Below are 26,733 nucleotides of genomic sequence, written 5' to 3'. Positions count from 1 at the left end.
AAATCTCAGCCGACATTCCATCTTCCAGACAACCTTTTCTTCTTGGTACAAAAAAAAATTCTAAAAAAGCACATGCATTATCTTTTATGGTTGTTGATGACCCAAAGGTGACTCATGCAACAATTAGTTAAAAGATTCATCAACTTCTCCTCAAACCCTTATATATAATGATACAAGAAATGTTCTAAAACCATCAACCAAAACTTAAATATTTTTCACTGACCATTACAATACAGCAATATTCCACTGCAGAATCAGAATCACAATGAAGAACTTACTAAGTGGAAATGTGGTGGATATTCCAATGAATTCAGATGTATGCTCATTTGAAAGGCCGCCAAAAAGACTACTATCCCTATCTTCTTGCCAAGACCATATTGTTCCATCTGTAACTTCGAAGATCCTATCAAAATTAAAGCAAAGTGAGTATTTCCGCTGTCTCTTGATGAAGAATAATAAACTTGTTCTTGTACTAGTACTGAGTATTAATGACCCTTAGAATGACGAAATCTTAAAGATAACAATATTCTTGAATATGCAGGAAAATCTGTGATTGGGAAGATGACCAAACTGGGAGAGAGGATGGACTGTCTTGCACAAGGCATTCGCGAACATGGTAAGCACTTATATAGTAATATTCTTGATATATAACATTAAAAAAGGTATAAGAAATTGAAGATGAAAAAGAGTATTTGATTCAATTGTATTTGGACATGAACGAACTTGGAATTTTTTTTTTGATGTTTAGTGTCTTAAAACCAATTTTCACTTGACATACTCATCAAACAAGTTTTTCAATATTGGAAATACTGGTAATAAAATTTCAACTTGCATATAATGATTTCATTATTTGAAAGTGAAGCATGGCCAAACGCAAAGAATGTAAATCTAAAGTATTGATGTAAAAAACCATGCAAGAAGCACTATTTACACGTATATACGATAGAAAGTATTGATTTTAATGACAATGTTTTAACTTAAATTGTGCAGTGAGCCTAAGCCCGAAGCTAACAGAAACTGTGAAGGGAAAATTGAGCCTTGGGGCCAAAATTCTTCAAGTAGGAGGGCTGGAAAGAATATTCAAGCAGAAGTTTAAGGTTAAAGATGATGAAAAGCTATTGAAGGTTTCTCAATGCTATTTATCAACGACAGCTGGTCCAATGGCAGGCCTTCTCTTCATCTCTACTGATAAGATTGCTTTCTGCAGTGAGCGATCAATAAAGCTCTTATCTCCAACTGGAAAGTTGCTTAAAATCCGTTACAAGGTACCCCTCTGCTCTGGTTTTCTTTCATCTCTAATTTTCTATCCATGTAAAGCATAATCTAATAGGCCGGTTAACAATTGCAGGTATTGATCCCAATAAATAAAACAAAGAAAGCAAAAGAGAGTGAAAATATGGAAAAGCGATCACAGAAGTATATACAAGTAGTTACAGAGGATGATTTTGAGTTCTGGTTTATGGGATTCCTTAATCATCAAAAGACTCTAAGATATCTACAGCAAGCAATTTCAAGTTCTTCAAGCAAGCTAAGAAGATAGTTTTTTTCTCCTTTTCTTTTTTCATTTTGTTTCCAAATTCCCCCATTCATCAATGTTAAATGTTGATGAAGAAAGGAATTTACAGATCAGTTCAAACTTGTAACTAGCTCCATTGCTCAAGGAGGTCTTAGGTTTTGTAGGCTTTGAGCCTTAGGAGTTAATAGTAAATATGGATGTATAGACTTATTGTAAAAACAATGCAAACGAAAGGCTAATCCATCTTTTGGGACTTGGCCATAGTCATGCTATCATTTTAATGAAATCTATGGTGAATCTTGATTCATCCGTCCCTTTCACATCATTCTCAATATCTCAGCAGCCTCATGTATAGTGAAACCAAGAGAGTAGGATACCATATACCTAAACCCTACAATCCAAAAGAAAAAGGCATAAGCCTTATTATATTTTAATTTAATTATAATATCCTTCTTGAGATTTTTTTCGTGTAACATGTATGCTCTTCGTTTTGCATGTAATAGAGGTTCACTTCATTTTATTTAAGTTCTCCGTAACTAAACTCATTTTCTGACAAAAAATGACCAACTAGCTTGTTGGATCGTATAATTCGAAAAACGAATGAAAACACAGTGCAAACCTCCAAAAATATTATTCTCTCTGAGCCAGTTTATGTGATGGAGTTTGACTCGACATGAAGTTTAAGAAAAAAAAAACTTTTGTACTTATGGTCCTAAACCTACAATAAAATTTTTGTCACCATAAAAGCATATTGCCATTTAGAATAAAATGAAATTTTTTAAGTTGCATTATTTCCAAAAAAAATGTGTCATTCTTTTTGAACGGACTAATAAGAATAATGCCACATAATATGTATTATTGGGAGTATTAAAGATAACTTCTTTATAACTTGCTAAGTATTTTGGAAGAAACAAATGAAAAATGCATCAGAACACGTTATTTTTTGTACCTCATTTAAAAAAAGAAACAGGGTCCGGGGAAGGGCCATACCCCAAGGAGTATGATGTAGACAACCTACCCTAATGCAAGCATTAGTGGCTGCTCCACGGCTTGAACCCGTGACCTATAGGTCACACAGAGACAACTTTACCGTTGCTTCAAGGCTCCCTACTTTTTGTGCCTCCTTCTGTAATTTTTTATTTCTATAGATATTTCAAAGTATTGTTGTCTAAAGACAAAAGTTGGTCAAACTATGGAGAAAATAAATTAGTTTACTGAAAACGTCTAAATTATGTCTGTATGTGTTGCGTTCCACAGAGAGTCGGCATGGATGCCTACAAATCCTGCCTTTACACCTCAAGATGAGATTAAAAAATGTGCTATAATATATTTAGGGAAACAATGTGCTTCTCAATAAATATTTAGGTCAACTCCTACTAGCAATTTCAAGACAACATCCCTCTAGAGAGTCAAAACTATTAATTTTAGTTTAAACAAATGCTTACTCATAAATCCTAATCTATATAAAAATTATCAGTCGATTTGAATGGAAAGAAGTAAAGTAATTAGGGTGAATAAGATGACTTCAATATTCAAAACTCTCTTACTTTTGCTCAACTTACAAAAGTAGGTTGCATCATAAAGCAAATCTGCCAACTCAAAAGTTAAACACACCACATATGCACACAAATCTTGATAAAGAAATAAGTCAGCAATGACATTAGTTTACTGTAATTGAGCAGACAGCTAAAAGAAGACATTTTCAATACCTTTAGGAGCAAGAAAAAAAGATATATATTGATGGACTGATGCAAGCAAAGGGATATAAAAAAAAGAAAATAAAGGGTGAGGTTGAACATGCACTGCACTTTGATTTTTGAATATTTCAAATTTCAATCAATAAAAAGATTTATTGAAAACACTCCCATCTTCCTGACAACCTTTTTCTTCTTGGTACAAAAGAAAATTCTAAAAAGCACATGCATGATCTTTTTTTTTGGTTGTTGATGACCCATAGCTGACTCATGCATGCAACAATTAGTTAAAAGATTCATCAACTTCTCCCAAACTCCTATATATATATAGTGCTACAAGGATTGTTCTTAAACCATCAACCAAAACTTAAATATTTCTCACAATACAGCAATATTCCACCGCAAAATCAGAATCACAATGAAGAACTTACTCAGTGGAACTGTGGTGGGTATTCCCATGAGTTCAGCAGTATGCTCACTTGAAAGGCAGCCAAAAAGACTACTGGTTCTATCTGCAAGTGAAGACCATATTATTCCATATGCAACTTCAAAGAACTTTTCTAAAATAAAGCAAAGTGAGTATTTCATCTGTCTCATGATGAAGAATCAACTTGATCTTGTCGTATGACCCTAGAATGAAGAGATCATAAAAATAAAAATATTCTTGAATATGCAGGAAATTCTGTCATTAGTAAGATGAACAAATTCGGAGAAAGGATGGACTGTCTTGCACAAGGCATCCGTGAGCATGGTAAGCACTTATATTCTCCATAAAAGACTTCAAAATATTTATTGAAAATATTACTAAGACAATATTTTGTTTAAGTTGAAACAAAAAAGTATTTGAAATTGAAATTGAAAAATAGTATTTGGAAGTTGAAATTGTGTCTGGACATTAGTTCTCCGTGGAAAAATTATTACGGTTTTGCGAGTAAAAAACAATTATCTCACTTGAAATGCTACTCAGACAAGCTTTTCAATATTTCACCCGTCTTTTAAATGCTAAAAAGTTCCACTATCTGCAAATACGGATGGCCAAACTTCACCTTCAGTATTTGCAAGTGAAGTCATGGCCAAACACTAGTGTAAATCTAAAGAACACAGATATGTGAGTCAATGAAGTACACAAATTCGTGCAAGAAGCACAATTTACATGTATATACCGTAGAAAGTATTGGTTGTAATGTCCTTTATTTGTGCAGTGAGCCTAAGCCCGAAACTAACAGAAACTGTGAAGGGAAAATTGAGCCTTGGGGCAAAGATTCTTCAAGTAGGAGGGTTGGAGAGAATATTCAAGCAGAAGTTTAGTGTTAGAGATGATGAAAAGCTATTGAAAGTTTCTCAATGCTATTTATCAACGACAGCTGGTCCAATGGCAGGCCTTTTCTTCATCTCTACTGATAAGATTACTTTCTGCAGTGAGCGATCAATAAAGCTCTTATCTCCAACTGGAAAGTTGCTTAAAATCCGTTACAAGGTACCCCTCTGCTCTGGTTTTCATTCATCTCTATTTTTCTAGCCATGTAAAGCATAATCTAATAGGCCGGTTCATAATTGCAGGTATCAATCCCAATAAGTAAGATAAAGGAAGCAAAAGAGAACGGAAATAGGGAAAAGCCATCACAGAAGTATATACAAGTAGTTACAAAGGATGATTTTGAGTTTTGGTTTATGGGATTCCTTAATCATCAAAAAACTCTAAGATATCTACAGCAGGCAATTTCAAGCTCTTCCAGCAAGCTAAGAAGATAGTTTTTTTCTCCCTTTCTTTTTTCATTTTGTTTCCAAATTCGCCCATTCATCAATGTAAAATGTTGATGCAGAAACGAATTTACAGATTTGTTCAAACTTGTAACTAGCTCCATTGCTCAAGGGAGGTCTTAGGTTTTGTAGGCTTTGAGCATTGGGAGTTAATACGGATGTATAGACTTATTGTAATACTAATGCAAACGGAAGGATAATTCATGTTTTTGGGACTTGGCCATAGTCATCCAACCATTTTCATGAAAAGCTAGAGTGAATCTTGATTCATCCATCCCGTTCATATCATCCCCACAGCATAATCACACACCAACCATAATCTATAAAGAGTGTATCTAACAGTTGGGTGGTGTCAAATATCTCAAACTACCTCAATAGTTCAAACCCTAGTACTTGGGTGAAAATTTGGCAGAATAGGGTATCCAACAAAAATCTAAGATTTGAGAGTTAAATCATGTGTTATTGTAACGACCCGGCCGGTTGTTTTGAGTATTATAGCCCCGTTTTCCCATTTACTGCTCAATTTATGCTTTATAGTCGTTTTAAAACTTACCGGGTTAGTTGGTTCGAGTCCGGAGGGAATTCGGAGTGAAATGATACACTTAGTCTTATAATTGAAAATTTTAAGTTAGAAAAGTTGACCGGATGTGGACTTATGTGTAAACGACCTCGCATTTGAATTTTGATGATTCTAATAGCTCTGTATGGTGATTTTGGACTTAGGAGCGTGTCCGGAAAAATATTTGAAGGTCTGTAGTGGAATTAGACTTGAAATGGCGAAAGATGAATTTTTGGAAAGTTTGACAGGGAGTTGACTTTTTGATATCGGGTCGGAATCCGATTCTGAAAATTGGAATAGCTTCGTTATGTCAACTATGACTTGTGTGCAAAATTTGAGGACAATCGGACTTGATTCGATAGGTTTCGGCATCGAATGTAAAAGTTGGAATTTCTTAGTTTCATAAGCTCGAATTGGGGCATGATTCGTGGTTTTAGCGTTGTTTGATGTGATTTGAGGCTTCGACTAAGTTCGTATGATGTTTTAGGACTTGTTGGTATATTTAGTTGAGGTTCCGAGGGGTTCGGGTGAGTTTCGGAGTGGTTTCGGACTATTTCTAAGCCATTCTTAGTTGCTGGTTTTTGGCCATAGAGGTATTCATCGCGATCGCGGACAAATAATCGCGATCGCGAAGAGCAATTTTGCTGTTTGGACACTGTGAATCGCGATCGCGGAAGCCTTTTCGCGATCGCGTAGAGGAAAATCCTGCTGCACTAACCCGACTTTGGAAGCTTATATCTCGCAATCTATAAGGAATTCGGAGATGATCCAAAAATGAAAGTTGTAGCCCTTTGTGTCTAGTATTCAGAAAGTTAAACCATTTGTAATTTGGAGTTTTGTACAAATTGTTATGACCATTATAGTAGAGACTGTCTGGAAGAGCTGGGCACTTGTTCTTCGCGATCGCGAAAGGCAAATTTTGGGCTGGAAATTTTTGTGTTTCGCGATCGCGAAGTGTAAAATACTGGACAGAAGATAAAATCGTGGGTTATGGTTTCTTTCTCCATTTTCGGATTTTGGAGCTCGGATTTGGCGACTTTGGAGAGGAAATTTTTCACACAACTTGGGGTAAGTGTTCTTGACTCCCTTGTGATTACATTCCATGAATTAATCTTCGTTTTTGGCGTTAGATTATTGATTTTTCAAGAGAAATCGGAGGAATTTCTACAATTTTATAAAATGAATTTTCGAGATTTGAACACCGATTCGGAGTCGGATTTGAGTGAAATTAGTATGGTTGAACTTTTAATTGGATGAGTTGTCGGATTTTGTGAGTTTCGTCGGATTCCGAGACGTGGGCCCCACTGGCTTTTTTTAGCTAAATTTCGGATTTTTATGAAAAATTAGCATTTTCTTATGGAAATAATTCCAATAAATTTTATTGACTAAATCGAATTAATTGTGGCTAGATTCGAGGCGTTTGGATGCCAATTCACAATGCAAAGGCATAGCGAAATTACACGGTTTGAGGTATGTAACACTTCTAAACTTGGTTCTGAGGGTATGAATCCCCGAAATTTGGTATGATATAAATTGTTTGGAGGTGACACACACGATAGGTGACGAGCATTTAGAAGTGCACCACAAAAATTGTGTCTTGAATAAATCCTGTGCAGTTGTAAAATTAATGAATCATGTTATTATCTGAACATGTTCCACGTGTTAGAGAAATTGAGCCGAGACTCTTATTAAATATCGTGTTTAAGCTATGTGCCAATATTTTGGGACCCATGGGGTCGTGTTGCTGTTGAATTAATTGTTTAAAAAATATACATTTCACACTCAGTCATATTCGTCCATTGTGAGGATATTTATGGGATCGAGCTGCACGCCGCAGCAGGCCATATTGGCTTTATATATGTTATCAATAAATGGACCGGGGCTGCCCGCCTGCAGCAGGCCTTATAGGCTTTACTATTTTATGGATCCGGGTTGCCCGCCTGTAGCAGGCCTCATAGGTTTTGTTATTATACGGATCGGGACTGCCCGCCTGCAGTAGGCCATATAGGCTTTCTATCACGCTTGGGCTGAAGGAGCCCCTCCGGAGTCTGTACACACCCCCAGTGAGCGTAGATGATTATATATATTCGGAATGGATTTCCCAGGGCATGGACTTGCGTTACTTATTTATATTGTAATGAATTCACCTGGACATGGATCTTGTCCGTATCATTTACATTTGGGGATAAATTACCCCATGGCTGGATTGGTCTTATATGGTACTGAGTGATTGACTGTCAGTCAATGTGTATATATATACGGGTTGGAACACCCCTGGGCTACATTGGCCATAAACAGTACCGAGTGACCGAATAATTGGTGACCAGTATTTACTTGAGGTCTTTCTACTGAGATGTCGTATTTCTCATATCATGCAGTATTGATCTATTTCACTTGTACTGAGTTTAACTGTTGAACTTGAAAGCATGCCTACATTGTTGTACCATTATTTATACTGGAATGTACCTGCGAAGCTCGTCACTACTTTCAGTCCAGAGGTTAGTCTTGTTACTTATTGAGTTAGTTGTATACATACTACACTCTGCACCTCGTGTGCGGATCCAGGTACTCTCGAATACGGCGGCTGCTAGATTTCGAAGTTAATTCTATTGGGGACTATCAAGGTAGCTGCTTGACGTCTGCAGACTTGATTCCCTTCCTGTTTAATTATTGTATTGTTCTATATTTTCAGACAGTGATTTTGTCAGTCAGACTTTGTATTCATATTAGATGCTCATGTACTCAGTGACACCGGATTTTGAGAGTGTTATATTTGTATTTGTGAGATTTTTTCCGCTGAATTTAATTATTTTATTTTTAAATTTAAAAGATATGGTGGTTTATTAAGATTGTGGGCTTGCCTAAGATTGAGATAGGCGCCATCATAACTGGTGAGATTTTGGATCGTGAAAGTTATTATAATAGGAATAGCTTAAATCAAGTTAAATACGACTTACCTTGAAATTCAGAAGAAGTGGGGAGTGATTTCATCTTCTTGGACCAAGTTAGGGGTGTGGGAGTCAAGAAAAGTGATAAATCGTTATAGTTGCACATGTGAATAGCTTTGCTGCCATTCACTACTAGAAATCCGGTAAAAACCGACCAACGTTGGTCGGTAATGGCCAAAAACCGACCAAAACGCGACCATTTACGTGTGGACGATATTTTTTGTGGTCGGAAAGGCATACCGACCAAAGTTGGTCGGAAATTACCGACCAACTTTGGTCGGTCAATTAAATTCAGAAAAAAAAATATTGCAAAAAAAAACCGACCAAAGTTGGTCGGTATTTTAATTATGTAATAAAAAGATTCACTATCTGGGAATCGAACAGGGTTCTGTACTGTGGTAGGATACTATGCTACCACTAGACCATTGGTACATTTTGTTTTAAGACTGTCTTTTATTTGATTTATACTCTTTAATTGTATTTTCGCACGAAAATAACCGACCAAAGTTGGTCGGTTTTATTAAAAAGTAAAATTACCGACCAAAGTTGGTCGGTTTTTTTAAATGACCGGCCGAATTAACCGACCAATTTTGGTCGGTTTTTTTAATATTAATTTTTATTTATTTTAATTGAAAAACCGACCAAAGTTGGTCGGTTTCTTGAAACATAAATTTCGCGGGACTCAAAAATAGTTTCCCGCATTTTTGCGCCAAAGAAAACCGACCAAAGTTGGTCGGTTTCGTAAAAAATAAAAATTAAAAAAAATATTTTGAAAAACCGACCAACTTTGGTCCGTTTTTTTGACCGACCAAAGTTGGTCGATCGACCTTGGTCGGTTTTTGCCGAATTTCTAGTAGTAATTGCAGGCCTTGTGCAGTGATAGCAACACTGAAGATTTGAGATCCCAGGAAGAAAGCGGTGATAGCGGTCCTTGGGATCATGTTCACAATTTATGAAGTTGAGCTCAATACCTCAGCCAGCTCATAGAGTGGCGATTGCAGCAACCGGGCTCAGGATTGTGATTTTTGAGCTTGGGCTTACTACCTCCCAGACCTTGCCTTGCTGCGATCGTGAGTCATGTGTTGTGATCGCAACTTCCTTTGTTACCATGCAAAGATCACTAATGTTGTGATTGTGGCTCCGCAATTGTGCTCATAGCACCAGTTCATTTTGACCAGTGTTGCCCTTTTCTCACCCACAGTCCGCTTTGATCCCCGTAGCGAGCCAGCAAACAGCCTTAAGGCAAAACTTATAGCCATGTTTTAAACACCCACACCATCCAACTAACTCAATTTAGTCCCGAGCATGCAATCCAATCTCAAATGCCTCCTACTTGGAATTGCAAGATTAATTGGAGAAGAAATGTCACTTTTTTTGACTTTAGTAGTATGAAAACAATCCAACTATTAGTTTTATTTTAAATAAATGCTTATTCAATCCTTTTACACATAAATGATTATCAACTCAGAGCCACAAAGAAGGGACATACGATAATACCAATTGAAATTTTAAGTTTTAGAAGAAACTACAACAACAACAAAAAACCCAATAGTTTTCCACAAGTGGGGGTCTGGGGAGGGTAAGATGTACGCAGCCTTACCCCTACCCCTGGAAGGGAAGTTTTAGAAGAAACTAAATAAGATTATGGTTAGAAAAACAAATATTACATGCGACTGTAGAGAAATGTGGCCCATGAATGGAATTTATGAGTCGATTTGCATAGAAAAGTAAAAAGGTCGTTTAGGTTTTGATAAGATGACTTCAAAATGCATATGTTACTCTTAACTTACAAAAGTAGGTTGCATCACAAAGCAAATGTGCCAACTCAAAAGTTATACACACCACATGTGCACCCAAATCTTGATAACAAAATAAGTCAGCAATGAGATTAGTTTACTGTAATTGACCAGATAACTAAAAGAAAGACATTTTCAAACCTTGCAGCAATAGAAGACATAGATTAAAACCATGAGAGACCAGGGTTTAATTCAAGCAAAAAGTAAAAATGCTAGGTGATTTCTTCTTATAAGCCTAAGCTTTGGTGGGTAGCGTTATCCGGTACCTATGCTGATGGGAGATCGCAAGTACCTGATGGAATAGTCAAGGTGCATACAAACTAACACGGACACCACCGTTATGGGAGAGAGAGAGAGAGATTAACGGACAGAAAGCAAAGGGAAAAACAAAGAAAAGAAAGAAGAGGTTGAACATGCACTGCACTTTGATTTTTGAATATTTCAAATTTCAATATAAAAAATGATTATGGAAAACACTACAACTTTTGTAAATCTCAGCCTTCCAGACAACCTTTTCTTCTTGGAACAAAAGAAAATTCCAAAAAGCACATGCAATATCTTTTATGGTTGTTAGTGGTGACCCATAGGTGACTCATGCAACAATTAGTTGAAAGATTCATCAACTTCTCCCAAACTCCTATACATAGTCTAGAAGGAATGCTTTTAAGCCATCAACGGAAGACTTATTTATCAGTGACCTTTACAATACAGCAATCCACTTCAAAAGCAGAAGTCACAATGAAGAAATTACTCAATGAAAATGTGGTGGATATTCCAATGAATTCAGCAGTATGCTCAATTGAATGGCAGCCAAAAAGACTACTATCCCTATCTTCTTGCCAAGACCATATGTTCAAAGATCTTATCTAAATTAAAGCAAAGTGAGCATTTCCGTTGTCTGTTGAGGAAGAATAATCAACTTGTTCTTGTACTAGTACGGAGTATTAATGACCCTCAAACGAAGAAATCTTAAAGATAAATATTCTTGAATATGCAGGAAAATCTGTGATTGGTAAGATGACCAAACTGGGAGAAAGGATGGACTGTCTTGCACAAGGCATCCGCGAACATGGTAAGCACTTACATAGTTATATTTTTGATATATAACAGTAAAAAAAGTATTAAAAATTGAAGATGAAAAAAAGTATTTGATTCAGTTGTGTTTGGACATGAACGAACTTGGAAAAATATTGATGTTTAGTGTCTTAAAACCAATTTTCACTTGACATACTCATCAAACCAAGTTTTTCAATATTGGAAATATTGGTAATCAAATTTCAACTTGCATATCATGATTTCAGTAGTTGCAAGTGAAGCATGGCCAAACGCAAAGAATGTAAATATAAAGAACACAGATTGGTGAGTCATGATGTACAAAACCATGGAAGAAAGCACTATTTAAATGTATATACGATAGAAAGTGTTTACCCAAAAAATTGGATAAAGTTAAATTTGTGTATGGTTCTAAGGATATGTGATATAATTTGATACAAATCGTATAGAGAAATAGAAATACGTGTATTCTTGACTATGAGAATGAGAATAATGAGCAAGAAGAACGAATAAGATAAAGTGAAATAAACATACGGGGATATCTTTCAATATGAGAAGAAATCTTCTGTTACCATGTGTGAACCTCCCTGTGCTTACAAGGATTCCCCCTTTATAGTAGAGAGATATTACTTTATTTATAATAAAAAATATATAGTGGAGAACTCATGATGAATTGTCTCTTCCTCGATTTCTACCAAGATTCTCTACCCTAGTGTGGTCGCAACGGCTCCTGTCTGCGAGCTCGATACTGGCTCGAGCTCGGTATTGGGTCGAGCCCTCGGTCTTGGTTCGAGTTCAACATTCAGGGTGAGTGTCAATCGGTCTGTGCATCTCCGACAACCTTCACGTTGCACTTGCGGTTCGATTCGGTCATCGGCTCGATAATGATACCGAGTCGATTCCTCGATCGGTCTTGGAGCTCGAGGCTTGTTTGTACTATCCTCGGAACTCGTCTCGAGCTCTCACTTCGATCGCTTACCATTCGAACTCGATCAAACGTACGGAGGCCGATATCTATTTCGACCGTATACAAATAGTCCCCTCGTTTCTCAGGAAGAATGTGGTGAGAAGCGATATGATTTTCGACGGCTCGGTCGGATTATAAGCTGACGTTTTCACTGGGCTCGATCATGACGTACGTGATAGTTGTCCCGTCGATTTAGTCTTTCAAGGTATTTAATGCACGTCAGACGGTGGTCGGCCACCGCTGATACTGAACCGCCACGGTATAAACCTATAAATAACCCTTCCATTTATCATTTACCACTTTTACATCTTCAATCTCCCAAATTTTCTTACTCTTTCTGCCTCTATTTCGCCGCTTGTAGAGCCACCTTCATCAGCGTTTGGCACCATCAACCTTTCATCTTCCTTTGCTTTTCTTTCTCTTACATCAATGGCAAAAACTTCAAAAACCGTACCTCAGAAGGAGAAAGCTTCCTCTTCACGGCCGTCCGGTGACAAGGCGCCGGTGGAGCCGCCTCCCCACGAGTATGTTCCTGGCCCGTGTACTCTGAAGATCAATTTTAAGGTTGAAAATCCTTCGTCGGTTCCGGGTTGATTTGAGCATGTGTCGATGTACATGTGCTCGATAACAGAGGGCCATCTCGAGGTTGTGTTGCAAATTCTCTCTCCCGAAAAGAGCGTCATCACTCATGTGGACGGTTTTTAAGTGTTTATACTTACCCCTTCACGTTGGGTCCCGTCGACCTAGTGATCATTGATTTTTGCAAAAGATATCAGGTCACCCTCGGTCAAATTCATCCTTCTCTATAGCACATAGTAACCTTACTTCGCTTCTTCTCCAACAAGGCCGGGGGCCTGGATTTCATCCTAAATCACCTCATACGATTGTATCGGCCTCAAATCGTTCGAGGACTAATCAGGCTTCATCGTCGGGCATCGAAAGCTTTAATGTCGAGCATCGACGAAGACAAGGATCGGGGTTGGATGGGCCGTTATATTCGGGTGAGGACCCATGACCTCATCCCGGAAGAGAAGATGTCGTTCCCCGAGGAATGGAATTTCGACCGTAAGTGATTTTCATAAGGCGTTGCTTTTTGTACCTTTCTCTGATTCTATCTGATATCTTTCTCCGATATACAACTGCCCCTTGGATGCCACAAGCGGTACCCGACCTCGAGGATTGGGTTCGGAAGTTAGCCTCGACTTCCTCTTATGCCGAACGCGCTTGGCGTGATTTGGCAAAAGGTAGATGGGAGGCCAAGAATCACGGTAAGGGTCACTTCCTTTCATGCAGGTGTAACCAAGGATGCCGTTTTGAGGCCTTCGAGTGGTGAGGAAGGAATCAAATCCCCGGTCCCGGAACTGGGGAAAGATAAAAAATGAAAAGTTGTCTCTCGGTCAGAGGACCCCAAGCCCAAAACTCGAAGGGTGAGGAGGAAGGCAATTGCTCTTTCGACGGACTCGGTCCAATGACTGAGAGAAGAAGAAGAAGAAGATGATGCTTCGGCTTTGGTGATCCGATCTGCGAAAGCTATCGAGGTCGTCAGACCTTCTGAGCCGATGACGGCTATACCGGTCGGGGTCGGTTCCGATACCCCGAGTCTCGATCAGAGCGTCCCGAGCGATTCGCTCGGGACTATGATAGTGGGTCATTTGCCTTCTCTTCCGACCTTTTCTGAGGAGGCGTTACAAGAAGCTCGAGAACTGAAGACCCCCAATATAGGCGGAGGCTCTAGTGTAGAGGACTCTTTTCGAGATTGCTTTACTAGAGTCGATGATGCCTCCGATATTAGTGACACTTTTCTTCTCCTAGAAGAGGCTCAACGTTTCATTTCTCGGGTAATGATTTTACTGTGCTTGGTTTCTTCGTCTTTTCTAAACTTGACTTGTGTTTTTTCCCTATTGTGTATGCCATTAGCAAGTTTCGAGTCGACCTCAGCCAGTGTGAGGACGAGCTTCAGAAGGTCTCGGGGGAGAGAGATTCTTTGCGGCTTCTTTGCAGCCAAAAAGACGAGGTTATAAAGGACCTCCAAGCAGATTTGGCTAAGGCTCGTGAAGAAGAGGCCGAACTAGATAAGCAGGTGAGCCTCGTTCCGTTAGAGTATGGGTTTGACCCAACTGTGGAAGCTAACCCTTCGTTATCTCAGCTGCAGCAAAAGGTTGAAAAGATCGGGTTGCTTCGGGAAGAAGTCGACCAAATCAAGGCCGAATGTGACCGGTGGAAGGAGACTATCGACCGCCTGGCTGCAGAAAAAGAAACCATCTTGGCCAAATTATTATCGGCCGATGTTCAGCTTCGAAGCGTCAAGCAAAAAGGTTCGGCTCAGGCCAAGAGGATCGAGGAGCTTGAAACAAGGCTTGTTGAGGCCAAGGCGGAGATTGAGTCGTCGAAAGTCATGGCGAACAAGTCCATTGCCGTGTATCGGGCTGATGCCGAGGCTGCTCAAATGGAGGCAAGAAAGGCAACGGATACTGCCGACACTCGAGCACATTGGGTTGCCGAACTTTCTAAGTGTAGGTCTCGGAGAGAGACCACCGAGGAGATACACGCTCGAGGTTTCGAACTTGCTGAAGAGATAAAAAGGGCTAAAGAACTTGAAGCTGATGTTGAAGCCTTGGCTTCTGATGGCGATGATGATGATGATGATGACAGTAGCAAGAGCGAGTCCGAAAATGGGGGGAGCCCGGTGGAGAAGAGACCGCTCTCGATGATAATCCAGAAGCTTAGCCCTTAGCTTCTTCTATGTTGCATTTATTTATGTAAACCATCTTTGTATATCTATACAGATATCCTTTTCTTTTACTGACTTGCTTCGTGAAGATTTTATTCATGCCTTGCGGATGTTTTCATGAGGATTTAGGTGATTTCATCGAATTCGGCCTTCGTAGCCTTTATGGCCGAGTGAGTGCTTGCTCGAGCTCGAAATAAAAGTAGCCCACAGGCTTAGTGGTCGAGTGGGTGCTTGCCCGAACTCGAAAAATAAAAGTAGCCCATAGGCTTAGTAGTCGAGTGAACGTTTCGAACTCAAAGTAAGATAGCCCTTAGGCTTTAATAATTAAGTGAGTGATTGTTTCGAACTCGAACTCAAAGTATATTAGCCCGTAGACTTTTATGATCGAGTGAGTGATTGCTCGAACTCGAAGTAAGATAGCCCTTAGGCTTTAATAATTGAGTGAGTGATTGTTTTCGAACTCGAATTCAAAGTATCTTAGCCCGTAGGCTTTTTATGATTGAGTGAGTGATTGCTCGAACAAGTAGCTCGTAGGCTTAGTAGTCGAGTGAGTGATTGCTCGAACAAGTAGCCTGTAGGCTTAGTAGTCGAGTGAATGATTCGAACTCGTAATGTAGCTCGTAGGCGTAATGGTCGAGTGAGTGCTTGCTCGAACTCGAAATAAAAGTAGCCCGTAGGCTTAGTAGTCGAGTGAATGATACGAACTCGAAGTAATGTAGCCCGTAGGCGTAATGGTCGAGTGAGTTCTTGCTCGAACTCGAAATAAAAGTAGCCCGTAGGCATAATGGTCGAGTGAGTGCTTGCTCGAACTCGAAATAAAAGTAGCATGTAGGCTTAGTACTCGAGTGAATGATTCGAACTCGAAGTAATGTAGCCTGTAGGCGTAATGGTCGAGTGAGTGCTTGCTCGACCTCGAAATAAAAGTAGCATGTAGACTTAGTAGTCGAGTGAATGATTCGAACTCGAAGTAATGTAGCCCGTAGGCGTAATGGTCGAGTGAGTGTTTGCTCGAACTCGAAATAAAAGTAGCCCGTAGGCATAATGGTCGAGTGAGTGCTTGCTCGAGCTTGAAATAAAAGTAGCCCCGTAGGCTTAATGGTCGAGTGAGTGCTTGCTCGAACTCGAAATAAAAGTAGCCCGTGGGCTTAGTAGTCGAGTGAATGATTCGAACTCGAAGTAATGTAGCCCGTAGGCGTAATGGTCGAGTGAGTGCTTGCTCGAACTCGAAATAAAAGTAGCCCGTAGGCGTAATGGTCGAGTGAGTGATACGAACTCGAAGTAATGTAGCCCGTAGGCGTAATGGTCGAGTGAGTGCTTGCTCGAACTTGAAATAAAAGTAGCCTGTAGGCGTAATGGTCGACTGAGTGCTTGCTCGAACTCGAAATAAAAGTAGCATGTAGCTTAGTAGTCGAGTAAATGATTCGAACTCGAAGTAATGTAGCCCGTAGGCGTAATGGTCGAGTGAGTGCTTGCTCGACCTCGAAATAAAAGTAGCATGTACACTTAGTAGTCGAGTGAATGATTAGAACTTGAAGTAATGTAGCCCGTAGGCGTAATGGACGAGTGAGTGCTTGCTCGAACTCGAAATTAAAGTAGCCCGTAGGCATAATGGTCGAGTGAGTGCTTGCTCGAGCTCGAAATAAAAGTAGCCACATAGGCTTAATGGTCGAGTGAGTGCTTGCTCGAACTCGAAATAAAAGTAACCTGTAGGCTTAGTGATCGAGTGAGTGCTTGCTCGAGCACGAAATAAAAGTAGCCCGTAGGCGTAATGGTCGAGTGAATGCTTGCTCGAACTCAAAATAAAAATAGCCCGTAGGCTTAGTGATCGAGTGAGTGTTTGCTCGAACTCGATCCTGTTTGCATAATGAATCTTGGATATAAGATATCGGTAAAGAAGAGAGCTTTCTTTGCAAGTCATGATACATGCGTTCATGTTTTGCGTCAGGGCTCGGGCCAACTACATGAGCATGGTTCATTTTGACCATTTGGCTCTTACAACGTTTCCTGTCGAGACATTGTTTGTCATGAAATAACGAAGTAACTTCCTTTGCACCGAACTTGATAATCGTCACAGATACGTTCCATGATAGAGCCCCCCGAGTATTCGAGGTTGATTGTAAAGAGGCCTCGGATACTTAGCAGTAGTATCGTTTTAGGCGTTACACGTTCCAATTGCTTGGTAGTTGATTGCCATTTTATTAGACCGGGCTTGGGGGATTTCCGCTATATGACCGGTATCGATCTCTGGTCGACTTTTGCTTGGTAGTTCTTTTAGACCTAGAAATCAACTGGTCATCTTCGACTCTTATTTTGGATTGATATTGATTGTGCACATCGGTCCAAGTAATAGCTGGGTACTCGATCAGATTATGCTTCAGCTGCCGTGAAGCCATCGAGCTTCGCTCGTTCAGACCTTGAGTGAAAGCTTGAACAGCCCAATCATCTGTGAATGGTGGCAGATCCATTCGTTCCATTTGAAAACGAGATACGAACTCCCTTAGCATCTCGTTATCCTTTTGTATTACCTTGAACAGATCCGACTTTTTGGCCTCGACCTTTATGGCTCCGGCATGTGCTTTTACGAAGCGATCTGCAAGCATAGCAAAAGAATCAATAGAGTTAGATGGTAAATTATGATACCATATCATTGCCCCCTATGGTTTCACCGAATTTTTTTAATAATACGGATTCGATCTCATCATCTTCCAAATCATTGCCCTTGATGGCACACGTGTAAGAAGTGATATGCTCGTTGGGGTCGGTCGTTCCGTTATATTTGGGAATTTCGGGCATACGAAATTACCTGGGGATTGGTTTTGGGGCCGCGCTCGAGGGAAAAGGTTTTTGCGCGAATTTTTTGGAATCCAACCCTTTTATAATTTGTGGAGCTCCCGGGATCTGATCGACACTAGAGTTATATGTTTCTATTTTTTTATCGTTGGTTTCGACTCGCTTTGTGAGTTCCTCGAGCAATTTAGCAATTTTGGGAGTAGTCCCCGATTCTTGCTCATTTGACTTCACTATGGCTAGCTCCGTTCTGTGGGTGAGTTTTCGAAGCGGATTGGGCTCCGACCTACTTTGTACCTGAGTTTGGCTCTGCAACTGAGCTATAGCTATTTGTTGGGCTTGTAACATCTCGAAGATCATCCGTAAGCTGACTTCGATCTCCTCCACGTTATAGGTGTCTCGAGCTACAGATCGAGTTCCGCCCTAAATGCTTTTTCCGGTTCGGACTCAAATCGTATAGAGAAATAGAAATACGTGTATTCTTGACTATGAGAATGAGAAGAGTGAGCAAGAAGAACGAATAAGATAAAGTGAAATAAACATAAGGGAATATCTTTCAATATGAAAAGAAATCTTCTGTTACCATGTGTGACCCTCCATGTGCTTACAAAGATTCCCTCATTTATAGCAAAGAGATCTTACTTTATTTATAATAAAAAATATATAGTGGAGAACCATGATGAATCGTCTCTTCCTCGATTCCTACCAAGATTTTCTCACCTAGTGCGGTCGCAACGGCTCCTATCTGCGAGCTCGATACTGGCTCGAGCTCGGTATTGGGTCGAGCCCTCGGTCTTGGTTCGAGTTCGACATTCGGGGTGAGTGTCAATCGGTCTGTGCATCTCCGACAACCTTCACGTTGCCTTGCATTGCGGTTCGATTCGGCCATCGGCTCGATAATGATACCGAGCCGATTCCTCGATCGGTCTTGGAGCTCGAGGCTTGTTTGTACTATCCTCGGAACTCGTCTCGAGCTCTCACTTCGATCGCTTACCATTCGAACTCGATGAAACGTACGGAGGCCGAAATCTATTTCGACCGTATATAGAAAGTATAGATTGTAATGACATTAACGTTTCAACTTTAATTGTGCAGTGAGCCTAAGACCGAAACTAACAGAAAAAGGGAAAATTGAGCCTTGGGGCGAAAATACATCAAGTAGGAGGGTTGGAGAGAATATTCAAGCAGAAGTTTAGTGTTAGAGATGATGAAAAGCTGTTGAAAGTTTCTCAATGCTATTTATCAACGACATCTGGTTCAATGGCAGGCCTTCTCTTCATCTCTGCTGATAAGATTGCTTTCTGCAGTGAGCGATCAATAAAGCTCTCATCTCCAACCGGAAAGTTGCTTAGAATCCGTTACAAGGTACACCTCTGCTCTGGTTTACTTTCATCTCTAATTTTCTAGACATGTAAAGCATAATCTTATAGGCCGGTTCATAATTGCAGGTATCGATCCCAATAAGTAAGACAAGAAAGCAAAAGAGAGTGGAAATATGGAAAAGCCGTCACAGAAGTATATACAAGTAGTTACAGAGGATGATTTTGAGTTCTGGTTTATAGGATTCCTTAATCATCAAAAGACTCTGAGATATCTGCAGCAGGCAATTTCAAGTTCTTCAAGCAAGCTAAGAAGATAGCGTTTTCTCCTTTTCTTTTTTCATTTTGTTTGCAAATTCGCCCATTCATCAATGCAAAATGTTGATACAACATGAATTTACAGATCTATTCAAAGTTGTGACTAGCTCCATTGCTCAAAGGAGGTTTTAGGTTTGTAGGGTTTGAGCAACAACAACAACAACCTGTTATTCCCGGTCAATATTGCTGTATTTGTAAATATTAATTCTGCAAAATATAAGTTAACGTAATGAAACAATAATAATAAATTCGAGCCCACTGAATTCACAGTGTTTCCTTAAGGAATTTAATCCCCTCCTAGTACCCAAGGTAATGGATTATTTCCTCCCAGGATAGAACGAATAACACACTGGTGTAGCGGTACTTCAAACCCCAGTGTTTCGGCGAACACAAAGTTCGGTAGCAAATCACACTTACAGTTGCTTTGTTTGAAGTTAAAAAACAATGCAGAACGAAGGAGTATATACTCAGAAAAACGTATGGAAGTTCTGAGAGGAAGGAGTGCAATGTATAGCCAATTTGTTGAGCGAATTGTATGTTGAGTTTAGTATCTTTCTTCAACATTTGCTGCTCATATATATAGCAGCCAAGAAGGAGTGCAAGACCAAACGTCCACCCTTCATGGTGGAGCAAGCATTACATGTTTGTGGAGCAAGCACTTCATGGTGGGAAGACCATTATCCGGCTGCCAAATTATCAATACACGGATTGGAAAATATCCGTTACAAATACGGATAATCTTACGTTAATATTTACTATTAACAAATAAATTTGGTCCAAAAAATTAATCAATCAATCGATCATTTGACCAAATCCAAATCCAAATCCGAATCCGAATCCGAATCCGAAGCCGAAGCCGAAGCCGAAGCCGTAGCTACAAGAAGAGCAATTATATATATACCCACCAAAAATGTCTTCCACTTCCAATATGGGACAATGTCTCATTGTTAAGAGGGGGAAACTTAAAATTTTACTCAAAATTTTATTTTCCCTCCATTTCGCATTCACCCTCATTTTAAGAATATTACATCTTAAAAATAAAACCTCAACACAACCCGCTATAATCCCACTTAGACAGATACAATTTTCAACAAATACAATTAACACTTTTAGTATTTTACACATTATAGGCATTAATTGAACGCACATAAAGAAATAAAAAAGAAACAAGTTCATTACAATAGTAACATCCTGATGAAGTAATAACAGTTAGGAAGCAACATCAATCAAATCAAATTATCAGATTGAATTCACTGCTTCACGTGCTTCTCATATATATGTTCATATATATATATATATATATATATATATATATAGTGAAACCAAGAGAATAGGATACCATACCCCTAAACCCTATAATCCAAAAAAGAAAAAAGCATAAGCCTTATTATACTTTAATTTAATTATAATACCTTTGTGGAGATTTTTTTCCTGCAACATGTATGCTTTCGTTTTGCACATAATAGAGGTTCACTGTATTTTATTTAAGTTCACAGTAAATAAACTCATTTTCTCACAAAAAAATGACCAGCTAGCTTGTTGGATCGTATAATTCGAAGAACGAATGACAATACATTGCAAAACTCTAAAAATATTATTCTCTATGGGCCAATTTATGGGGTGGAGTTTGACTGACATGAAGTTTAAGAAAAAAAGAACTTTTGGACTTGTGTGGTCCTAAACCTACCATAAGATTTTTGTCACTATAAAAGCATATTGCCATTTAGGATAAAATGAAAAATTTTAAGTTAAATTATTTCCAAATAAAATGTGTCATTCTTTTGGAACGGACTAATAAGAATTTTGCCACATAATATGGATTAGAGGGAATATTAAAAATAACTTCTTAATAACTTGGTATTTTGAAAGAAACATAAGAAAAATGCATCAGAAAATATTGTTATTTTTGTGCCTCATTTTGAATTTTTTTATTTCTACAGATATTTCAAAGTAATGTTGTCCAAAGACAAAAGTTGGTCAAACTATGGAAAATATAAGTTAGTTTACTGAAAACCTTTAAATCACATGTCTGTGCGTGTTGCATTCCACACAGAGTCGACATGAATGCCTATCCTGCCTTTACACCTCAAGAGGAGATTAAAAAAAATAAAACAAATAAACACAAAGCACCAGAATTGTTGACCCTACATAGCAGATTGAAATATTTGAATGGCTAATTTTTTCCTTTGCCTGATTTAATAAGTAACAATTCTAAATGGATGACTCACTCATGTTTCAAAAGGGAACTTGAGTCAAGTGGTGGTTATGGATCACCACTAAACTGTTATCTTGTCAACTTTAATCATATAAAACTAATCAAACTAACTTGAGATAATTTTACTCTGCACTAAAAGCTTTTGAAAGAGATAATTTGTATACTTTTGAATATTCAAGAAGGCGTTTTTTACCCGGTTCACCTCAAGGATTTTGTTTATCAAGCCTGTTTATCTCAAGGATTTTGTAAATATAAGAAAGAATTTTGACTTACTTTAATATTTAGGGAAACTGGAGGGGACGTCATAAGAAGATATAGGTTACAGTTTAAGTTATGACAGCTAGTCTAACAGCAACAATGTGCTTCTCAACTAAGGCAGGTCAACTCCTACTAGCAATTTAAAGTTCAGAGTTGCACACATCCCTCTAGAGAGTCAAAACTATTAATTTAAGTTTAAACAAATGCTTACTCATGAATCCTTATCTGTATAAAAATGATCAGTCGATTTGTATGGAAAAGTAAAGTCATAAAAGTGAATTAAGCTACCTTACTAGTTACGACAAGATGACTTCAATATGCAAAATTTTATCTTACTTTTGCTCAACTTACAAAAGTAGGTTGCATCACAAAGCAAATATGCCTACTCAAAAGTTAAACATACCACATGTGCACACAAATCTTGATAACAAAATAAGTCAGCAATGAGATTAGTTTACAGTAATTGACCAGACAGCTAACAGAAGACATTTTCAATACCTTTGGAGCAAGAGAAAAAGATATATATTGATGGACTGATGCAAGCAAAGGGATTAAAAAAAAAGAAAATAAAGGGGGAGGTTGAACATGCACTGCACTTTGATTTTTGAATATTTCAAACTTCAATCAATAAAAAGATTTTATTGAAAACACTCCCATCTTCCTGACAACCTTTTTCTTCTTGGTACAAAAGAAAATTCTAAAAAGCACATGCATGATCTTTCTTTTGGTTGTTGATGACCCATAGCTGACTCATGCAACAATCAGTTAAAAGATTCATCAACTCCTCCTCAAACCCCTATATATAATGCTACAAGGAATGTTCTTAAACCATCAACCAAAACTAAAATATATCACAATACAGCAATATTCCACCGCAAAATCAGAATCACAATGAAGAACTTACTCAGTGGAACTGTGGTGGGTATTCCCATGAGTTCAGCAGTATGCTCACTTGAAAGGCAGCCAAAAAGACTACTAGCCCTATCTGCAAGTGAAGACCATATTACTCCATATGCAACTTCAAAGAACTTTTCTAAAATAAAGCAAAGTGAGTATTTCCCCCGTCTCTTGATGAAGAATCAACTTGATCTTGTCGTATGACCCTAGAATGAAGAGATCATAAAAATAAAAATATTCTTGAATATGCAGGAAATTCTGTCATTAGTAAGATGAACAAATTCGGAGAAAGGATGGACTGTCTTGCACAAGGCATCCGTGAGCATGGTAAGCATTTATATTCTCCATAAAAGATTTCAAAATATTTATTGAGAATAATAATAAGACAATGCTTTGTTTAAGTTGAAACAAAAAAAGTATATGTAGATGAAGTTGAAAAGAGTATTTGAAAGTTGAAACTGAGTGCAGACATGAGTTCTGCTTGGAAACAAAAATTCAAGTTTTGTGAGTGAAAAGTATTGATGATAGAAAGTATTGATGTAATGTCCTTTAATTGTGCAGTGAGCCTAAGCCCGAAACTAACAGAAACTGTGAAGGGAAAATTGAGCCTTGGGGCAAAAATTCTTCAAGTAGGAGGGTTGGAGAGAATATTCAAGCAGAAGTTTATTGTTAGAGATGATGAAAAGCTATTGAAGGTTTCTCAAAGCTATTTATCAACCACAGCTGGTCCAATGGCAGGCCTTCTTTTCATCTCTACTGATAAGATTGCTTTCTGCAGTGAGCGATCAATAAAGCTCTTATCTCCAACTGGAAAGTTGCTTAGAATGCGTTACAAGGTACCCCTCTGCTCTGGTTTTCTTTCATCTCTAATTTTGTAGCCATGTAAAGCATAATCTAATAGGCCGGTTCATAATTGCAGGTATCGGTCCCGATAAGCAAAATAAAGAAAGCAAAAGAGAGTGGAAATATGGAAAAGCCATCACAGAAGTATATACAAGTAGTTACAGAGGATGATTTTGAGTTCTGGTTTATGGGATTCCTTAATCATCAAAAAACTCTGAGATATCTGCAGCAGGCAATTTCAAGTTCTTCAAGCAAGCTAAGAAGATAGTTTTTTCTCCACTTTTTTTCATTTTGTTTCAAATTCGTCCATTCATCAATGTAAAATGTTGATGCAGAAATGAATTTACAGATCAGTTCAAACTTGTAACTAGCTCAATTGCTCAAAGGAGGTCTTAGGTTTTGTAGGCTTGAGCATTAGGAATTAATATGGATGTATATACTATTTGTAATACTAATGCAAACGGAAGGCTTATTCATGTTATGGACTTGTCCATAGTCATCCAACCATTTTCATTACACCTAGGGTAAGTTTTGATTCATCCATCCCGTTCACATCATCCCCACAGCATAATCACACACCAACCATAGTAATATAAAGCGTCTATATCTAATAGTTGGGTAGTGTCGAATATCTCAAACTACCTCAATTGTTCAAACCCTAGTACTTGGGTGAAATTTGGCAGAATAGGGAATCCAACCAAAACCTAATTGAGAGTTAAATCACGTTTTATTATAGTAGGAATAGCTTAAATCAAGTAAAATACGACTTACCTTGAAATTGAGAAGAAGTGGGGAGTGATTTCATCTTCTTGAACCGAGTCTGGGGTGTGGGAGTCGACAAAAGTGATAAATAGTTATAGTTGCACATCTGAATAGCTTTGCTGCGATCGCAGGCCTTGTGCAGGGATCGCAACACTGAAGATTTGGGAGCCCAGAAAGAAATCCATGATCGCGGTCCTCGGCCCATGTTCGCGAGTTATGAAGCTGAGCTCAATGCCTCAACAGCCCCATAGATTGGCGATCACAGCAACCGGGCTCACAATTGTTATTTTTGAGCTTGGGCTTACTGCCTCCCAGACCTTGTCTGCTGTGATTGTGAGTCATGTGTCGCGGTCGCAGATTCCTTTGTACTGAGCCAGACCATGCAGAAATCACTAATATCGCGGCTCCCTTACTGTGATCACAGCCTAGTTCATCTTGACCAGTCTTGCCCTTTTCTCACCCGTCCATTTTGATCCCCGTAGCGAGCGAGCAAATAAATAGCCTTAAGGCAACACTTATAACCATGTTTTAGACACTCATACTATCCAACTAACTCAATTTAGTCCCAAGCATGCATCCAACATCTCAAATTCCTCCTCTACATAGACAAATACAATTTTCAACAAGTACAACTATCCCTTTTGAACATCATAATTCATAAGTATTAATTGAATGCATATAAAGAAGTTCATTATAATATCCTTCGTAAAATAGTAACATCCTGATGAAGTCATAACAATTAGGCTGCAATCTCAATCAAATTAGATTATCAGATTGAATTCGATGCTTCATTTTATTTAAGTTTTGTGTAACTAAACTCATTTTCCGACAAAAAGTGACCGACTAGCTTGTTGGATCATATAATTCGAAAAACGAAAGAAAACACACTGCACAACTCTAAAATTATATTTAAGTGTATTCATTCTTTTTTTAATATCAATGGTAATATTCACAAAGGTTACCAAAAAAGAATGTAAAGTTATTATTCTCTATGGCCAATTTATATGGTGGAGTTTGACTCGACATGAAGTTTAAGAAATGAAGAACTTTTGGACTTATGGTCTATAAAAGCATGCCATTCAAACCACTATAAATAGGTATCTCTACGTGGAAGAATGATATATGATTAATTCAAATACCTTAACCCGACATGAATTAAACATGCAGGGAAGTGACTGGGGTACCTTAGCTTATGCCAGGTTGAAATCTTCCTTTAAGGATAAAGATGAAAATTTTCAAGTTAAATTATTTCCAAATAAAAGGTGTCATTCTTTTTTAACATACTAATAAGAATAATGCCAGATAATACGGAATAGAGGGAGTATTAAAAATAATTTCTTAATAACTTTATGCATCAGAAAATATTACTATTATTTTTGTTCTTCACTTTAAATATTTATGGTCAAACTATGGAGAAAATAAGTTAGTTTACTGAAAACTTTTAAATTATGTCTATGTGTTGCGTTCCACAAAGAGTCGGTATGGATGGCTACAAATTCTGCCTTTACACCTCAAGATAAGATAAAAAAATAAAAATAAAAACAAAGCAAGATCACTGCCTTAAAAGAGAAGGCACTATGTATAATCCAGACAAGCACCAGAATAGTTGACCCTACATACCAGATTGAAATCTTTGAATTTATTAAGCAACGACTCTAAATGGATAACTCACTCATGTTTCAGAGGGGACTTGAGTCAAGTGATGGTCATGGATCACCAGTAAACTTTATCCTGTCAACTTTAATCATATAAAACTAATCAAACTAACTTGAGATAATTTACTATGCATTAAAAGCTTTTGAAAGAGATAATTCTGTATACTTTTGAATATTCAAGAGGGATTTTTTTAGCCTGTTCACCTGAAGGATTTTGTTTATCAGGCCTGTTTACCTTAAGGATTTTGCAACTATAAGGAAGAATTTGACCTATTTTTAAAATTTACGGAAACTGGAGGGGACGTTATAGATAGATATAGATTACAATTCAAGTTATGACAGCTAGCCTAACAGCAACAATGTGGTTCTCCATAAAGGCAGGTCAACTCCTACAAGCAATTTAAAGTTCAGAGTTATAACAACATCCCTCTAGAGAGTCAAAACTATTAATTTTGGTTTAAACAAATGCTTATTCATAAATCCTTATCTATATAAAAATGGCCAGTGGAAAAGAAGTAAAGTCATTAGGGTGAATTAAGCTACCTTACTAGTTTCTACAAAATGATTTCAATTAGCAAAACTCTCTTACTTTTGCTCAACTTACAAAAGTAGGCTGCATCATAAAGCAAATCTGCCAACTCAAAAGTTAAACAC

At 38.2% G+C, this 26,733-nt stretch overlaps 3 protein-coding genes and 1 pseudogene across 3 annotated transcripts; all 4 read left to right on the top strand.

Moving 5' to 3' along the window:
• The first annotated feature begins 130 nt into the window (after positions 1-130).
• LOC104102764 (putative GEM-like protein 8) lies at positions 131-1,823 on the top strand. The gene is made up of 4 exons (XM_009610613.4): positions 131-422; positions 542-616; positions 991-1,265; positions 1,349-1,823. The coding sequence occupies exons 1-4, from the start codon at positions 266-268 to the stop codon at positions 1,538-1,540; spliced, it is 699 nt and encodes a 232-aa protein (XP_009608908.1). The 5' UTR covers positions 131-265; the 3' UTR covers positions 1,541-1,823.
• Positions 1,824-3,330: 1,507 nt separating this feature from the next.
• LOC104102689 (putative GEM-like protein 8) lies at positions 3,331-5,186 on the top strand. Its single transcript, XM_009610506.4, has 4 exons — positions 3,331-3,785; positions 3,887-3,961; positions 4,413-4,687; positions 4,771-5,186. The coding sequence occupies exons 1-4, from the start codon at positions 3,629-3,631 to the stop codon at positions 4,960-4,962; spliced, it is 699 nt and encodes a 232-aa protein (XP_009608801.1). The 5' UTR covers positions 3,331-3,628; the 3' UTR covers positions 4,963-5,186.
• Positions 5,187-10,639: 5,453 nt separating this feature from the next.
• On the top strand, positions 10,640-20,338 carry LOC104102931 (putative GEM-like protein 8; annotated as a pseudogene).
• A 2,144-nt stretch (positions 20,339-22,482) lies between these two features.
• LOC104103091 (putative GEM-like protein 8) lies at positions 22,483-24,143 on the top strand. The gene is made up of 4 exons (XM_009611002.4): positions 22,483-22,970; positions 23,072-23,146; positions 23,381-23,655; positions 23,739-24,143. The coding sequence occupies exons 1-4, from the start codon at positions 22,814-22,816 to the stop codon at positions 23,928-23,930; spliced, it is 699 nt and encodes a 232-aa protein (XP_009609297.2). The 5' UTR covers positions 22,483-22,813; the 3' UTR covers positions 23,931-24,143.
• The last annotated feature ends 2,590 nt before the right edge of the window (positions 24,144-26,733 follow it).

Source organism: Nicotiana tomentosiformis, chromosome 4 (genome assembly GCF_000390325.3).
Source record: "Nicotiana tomentosiformis chromosome 4, ASM39032v3, whole genome shotgun sequence".
In the NCBI taxonomy this organism is placed as follows: domain Eukaryota; kingdom Viridiplantae; phylum Streptophyta; class Magnoliopsida; order Solanales; family Solanaceae; genus Nicotiana; species Nicotiana tomentosiformis.
The sequence above is the reverse complement of the archived record's forward strand: the minus strand, read 5'-3'. Positions and strand labels throughout refer to the sequence as shown.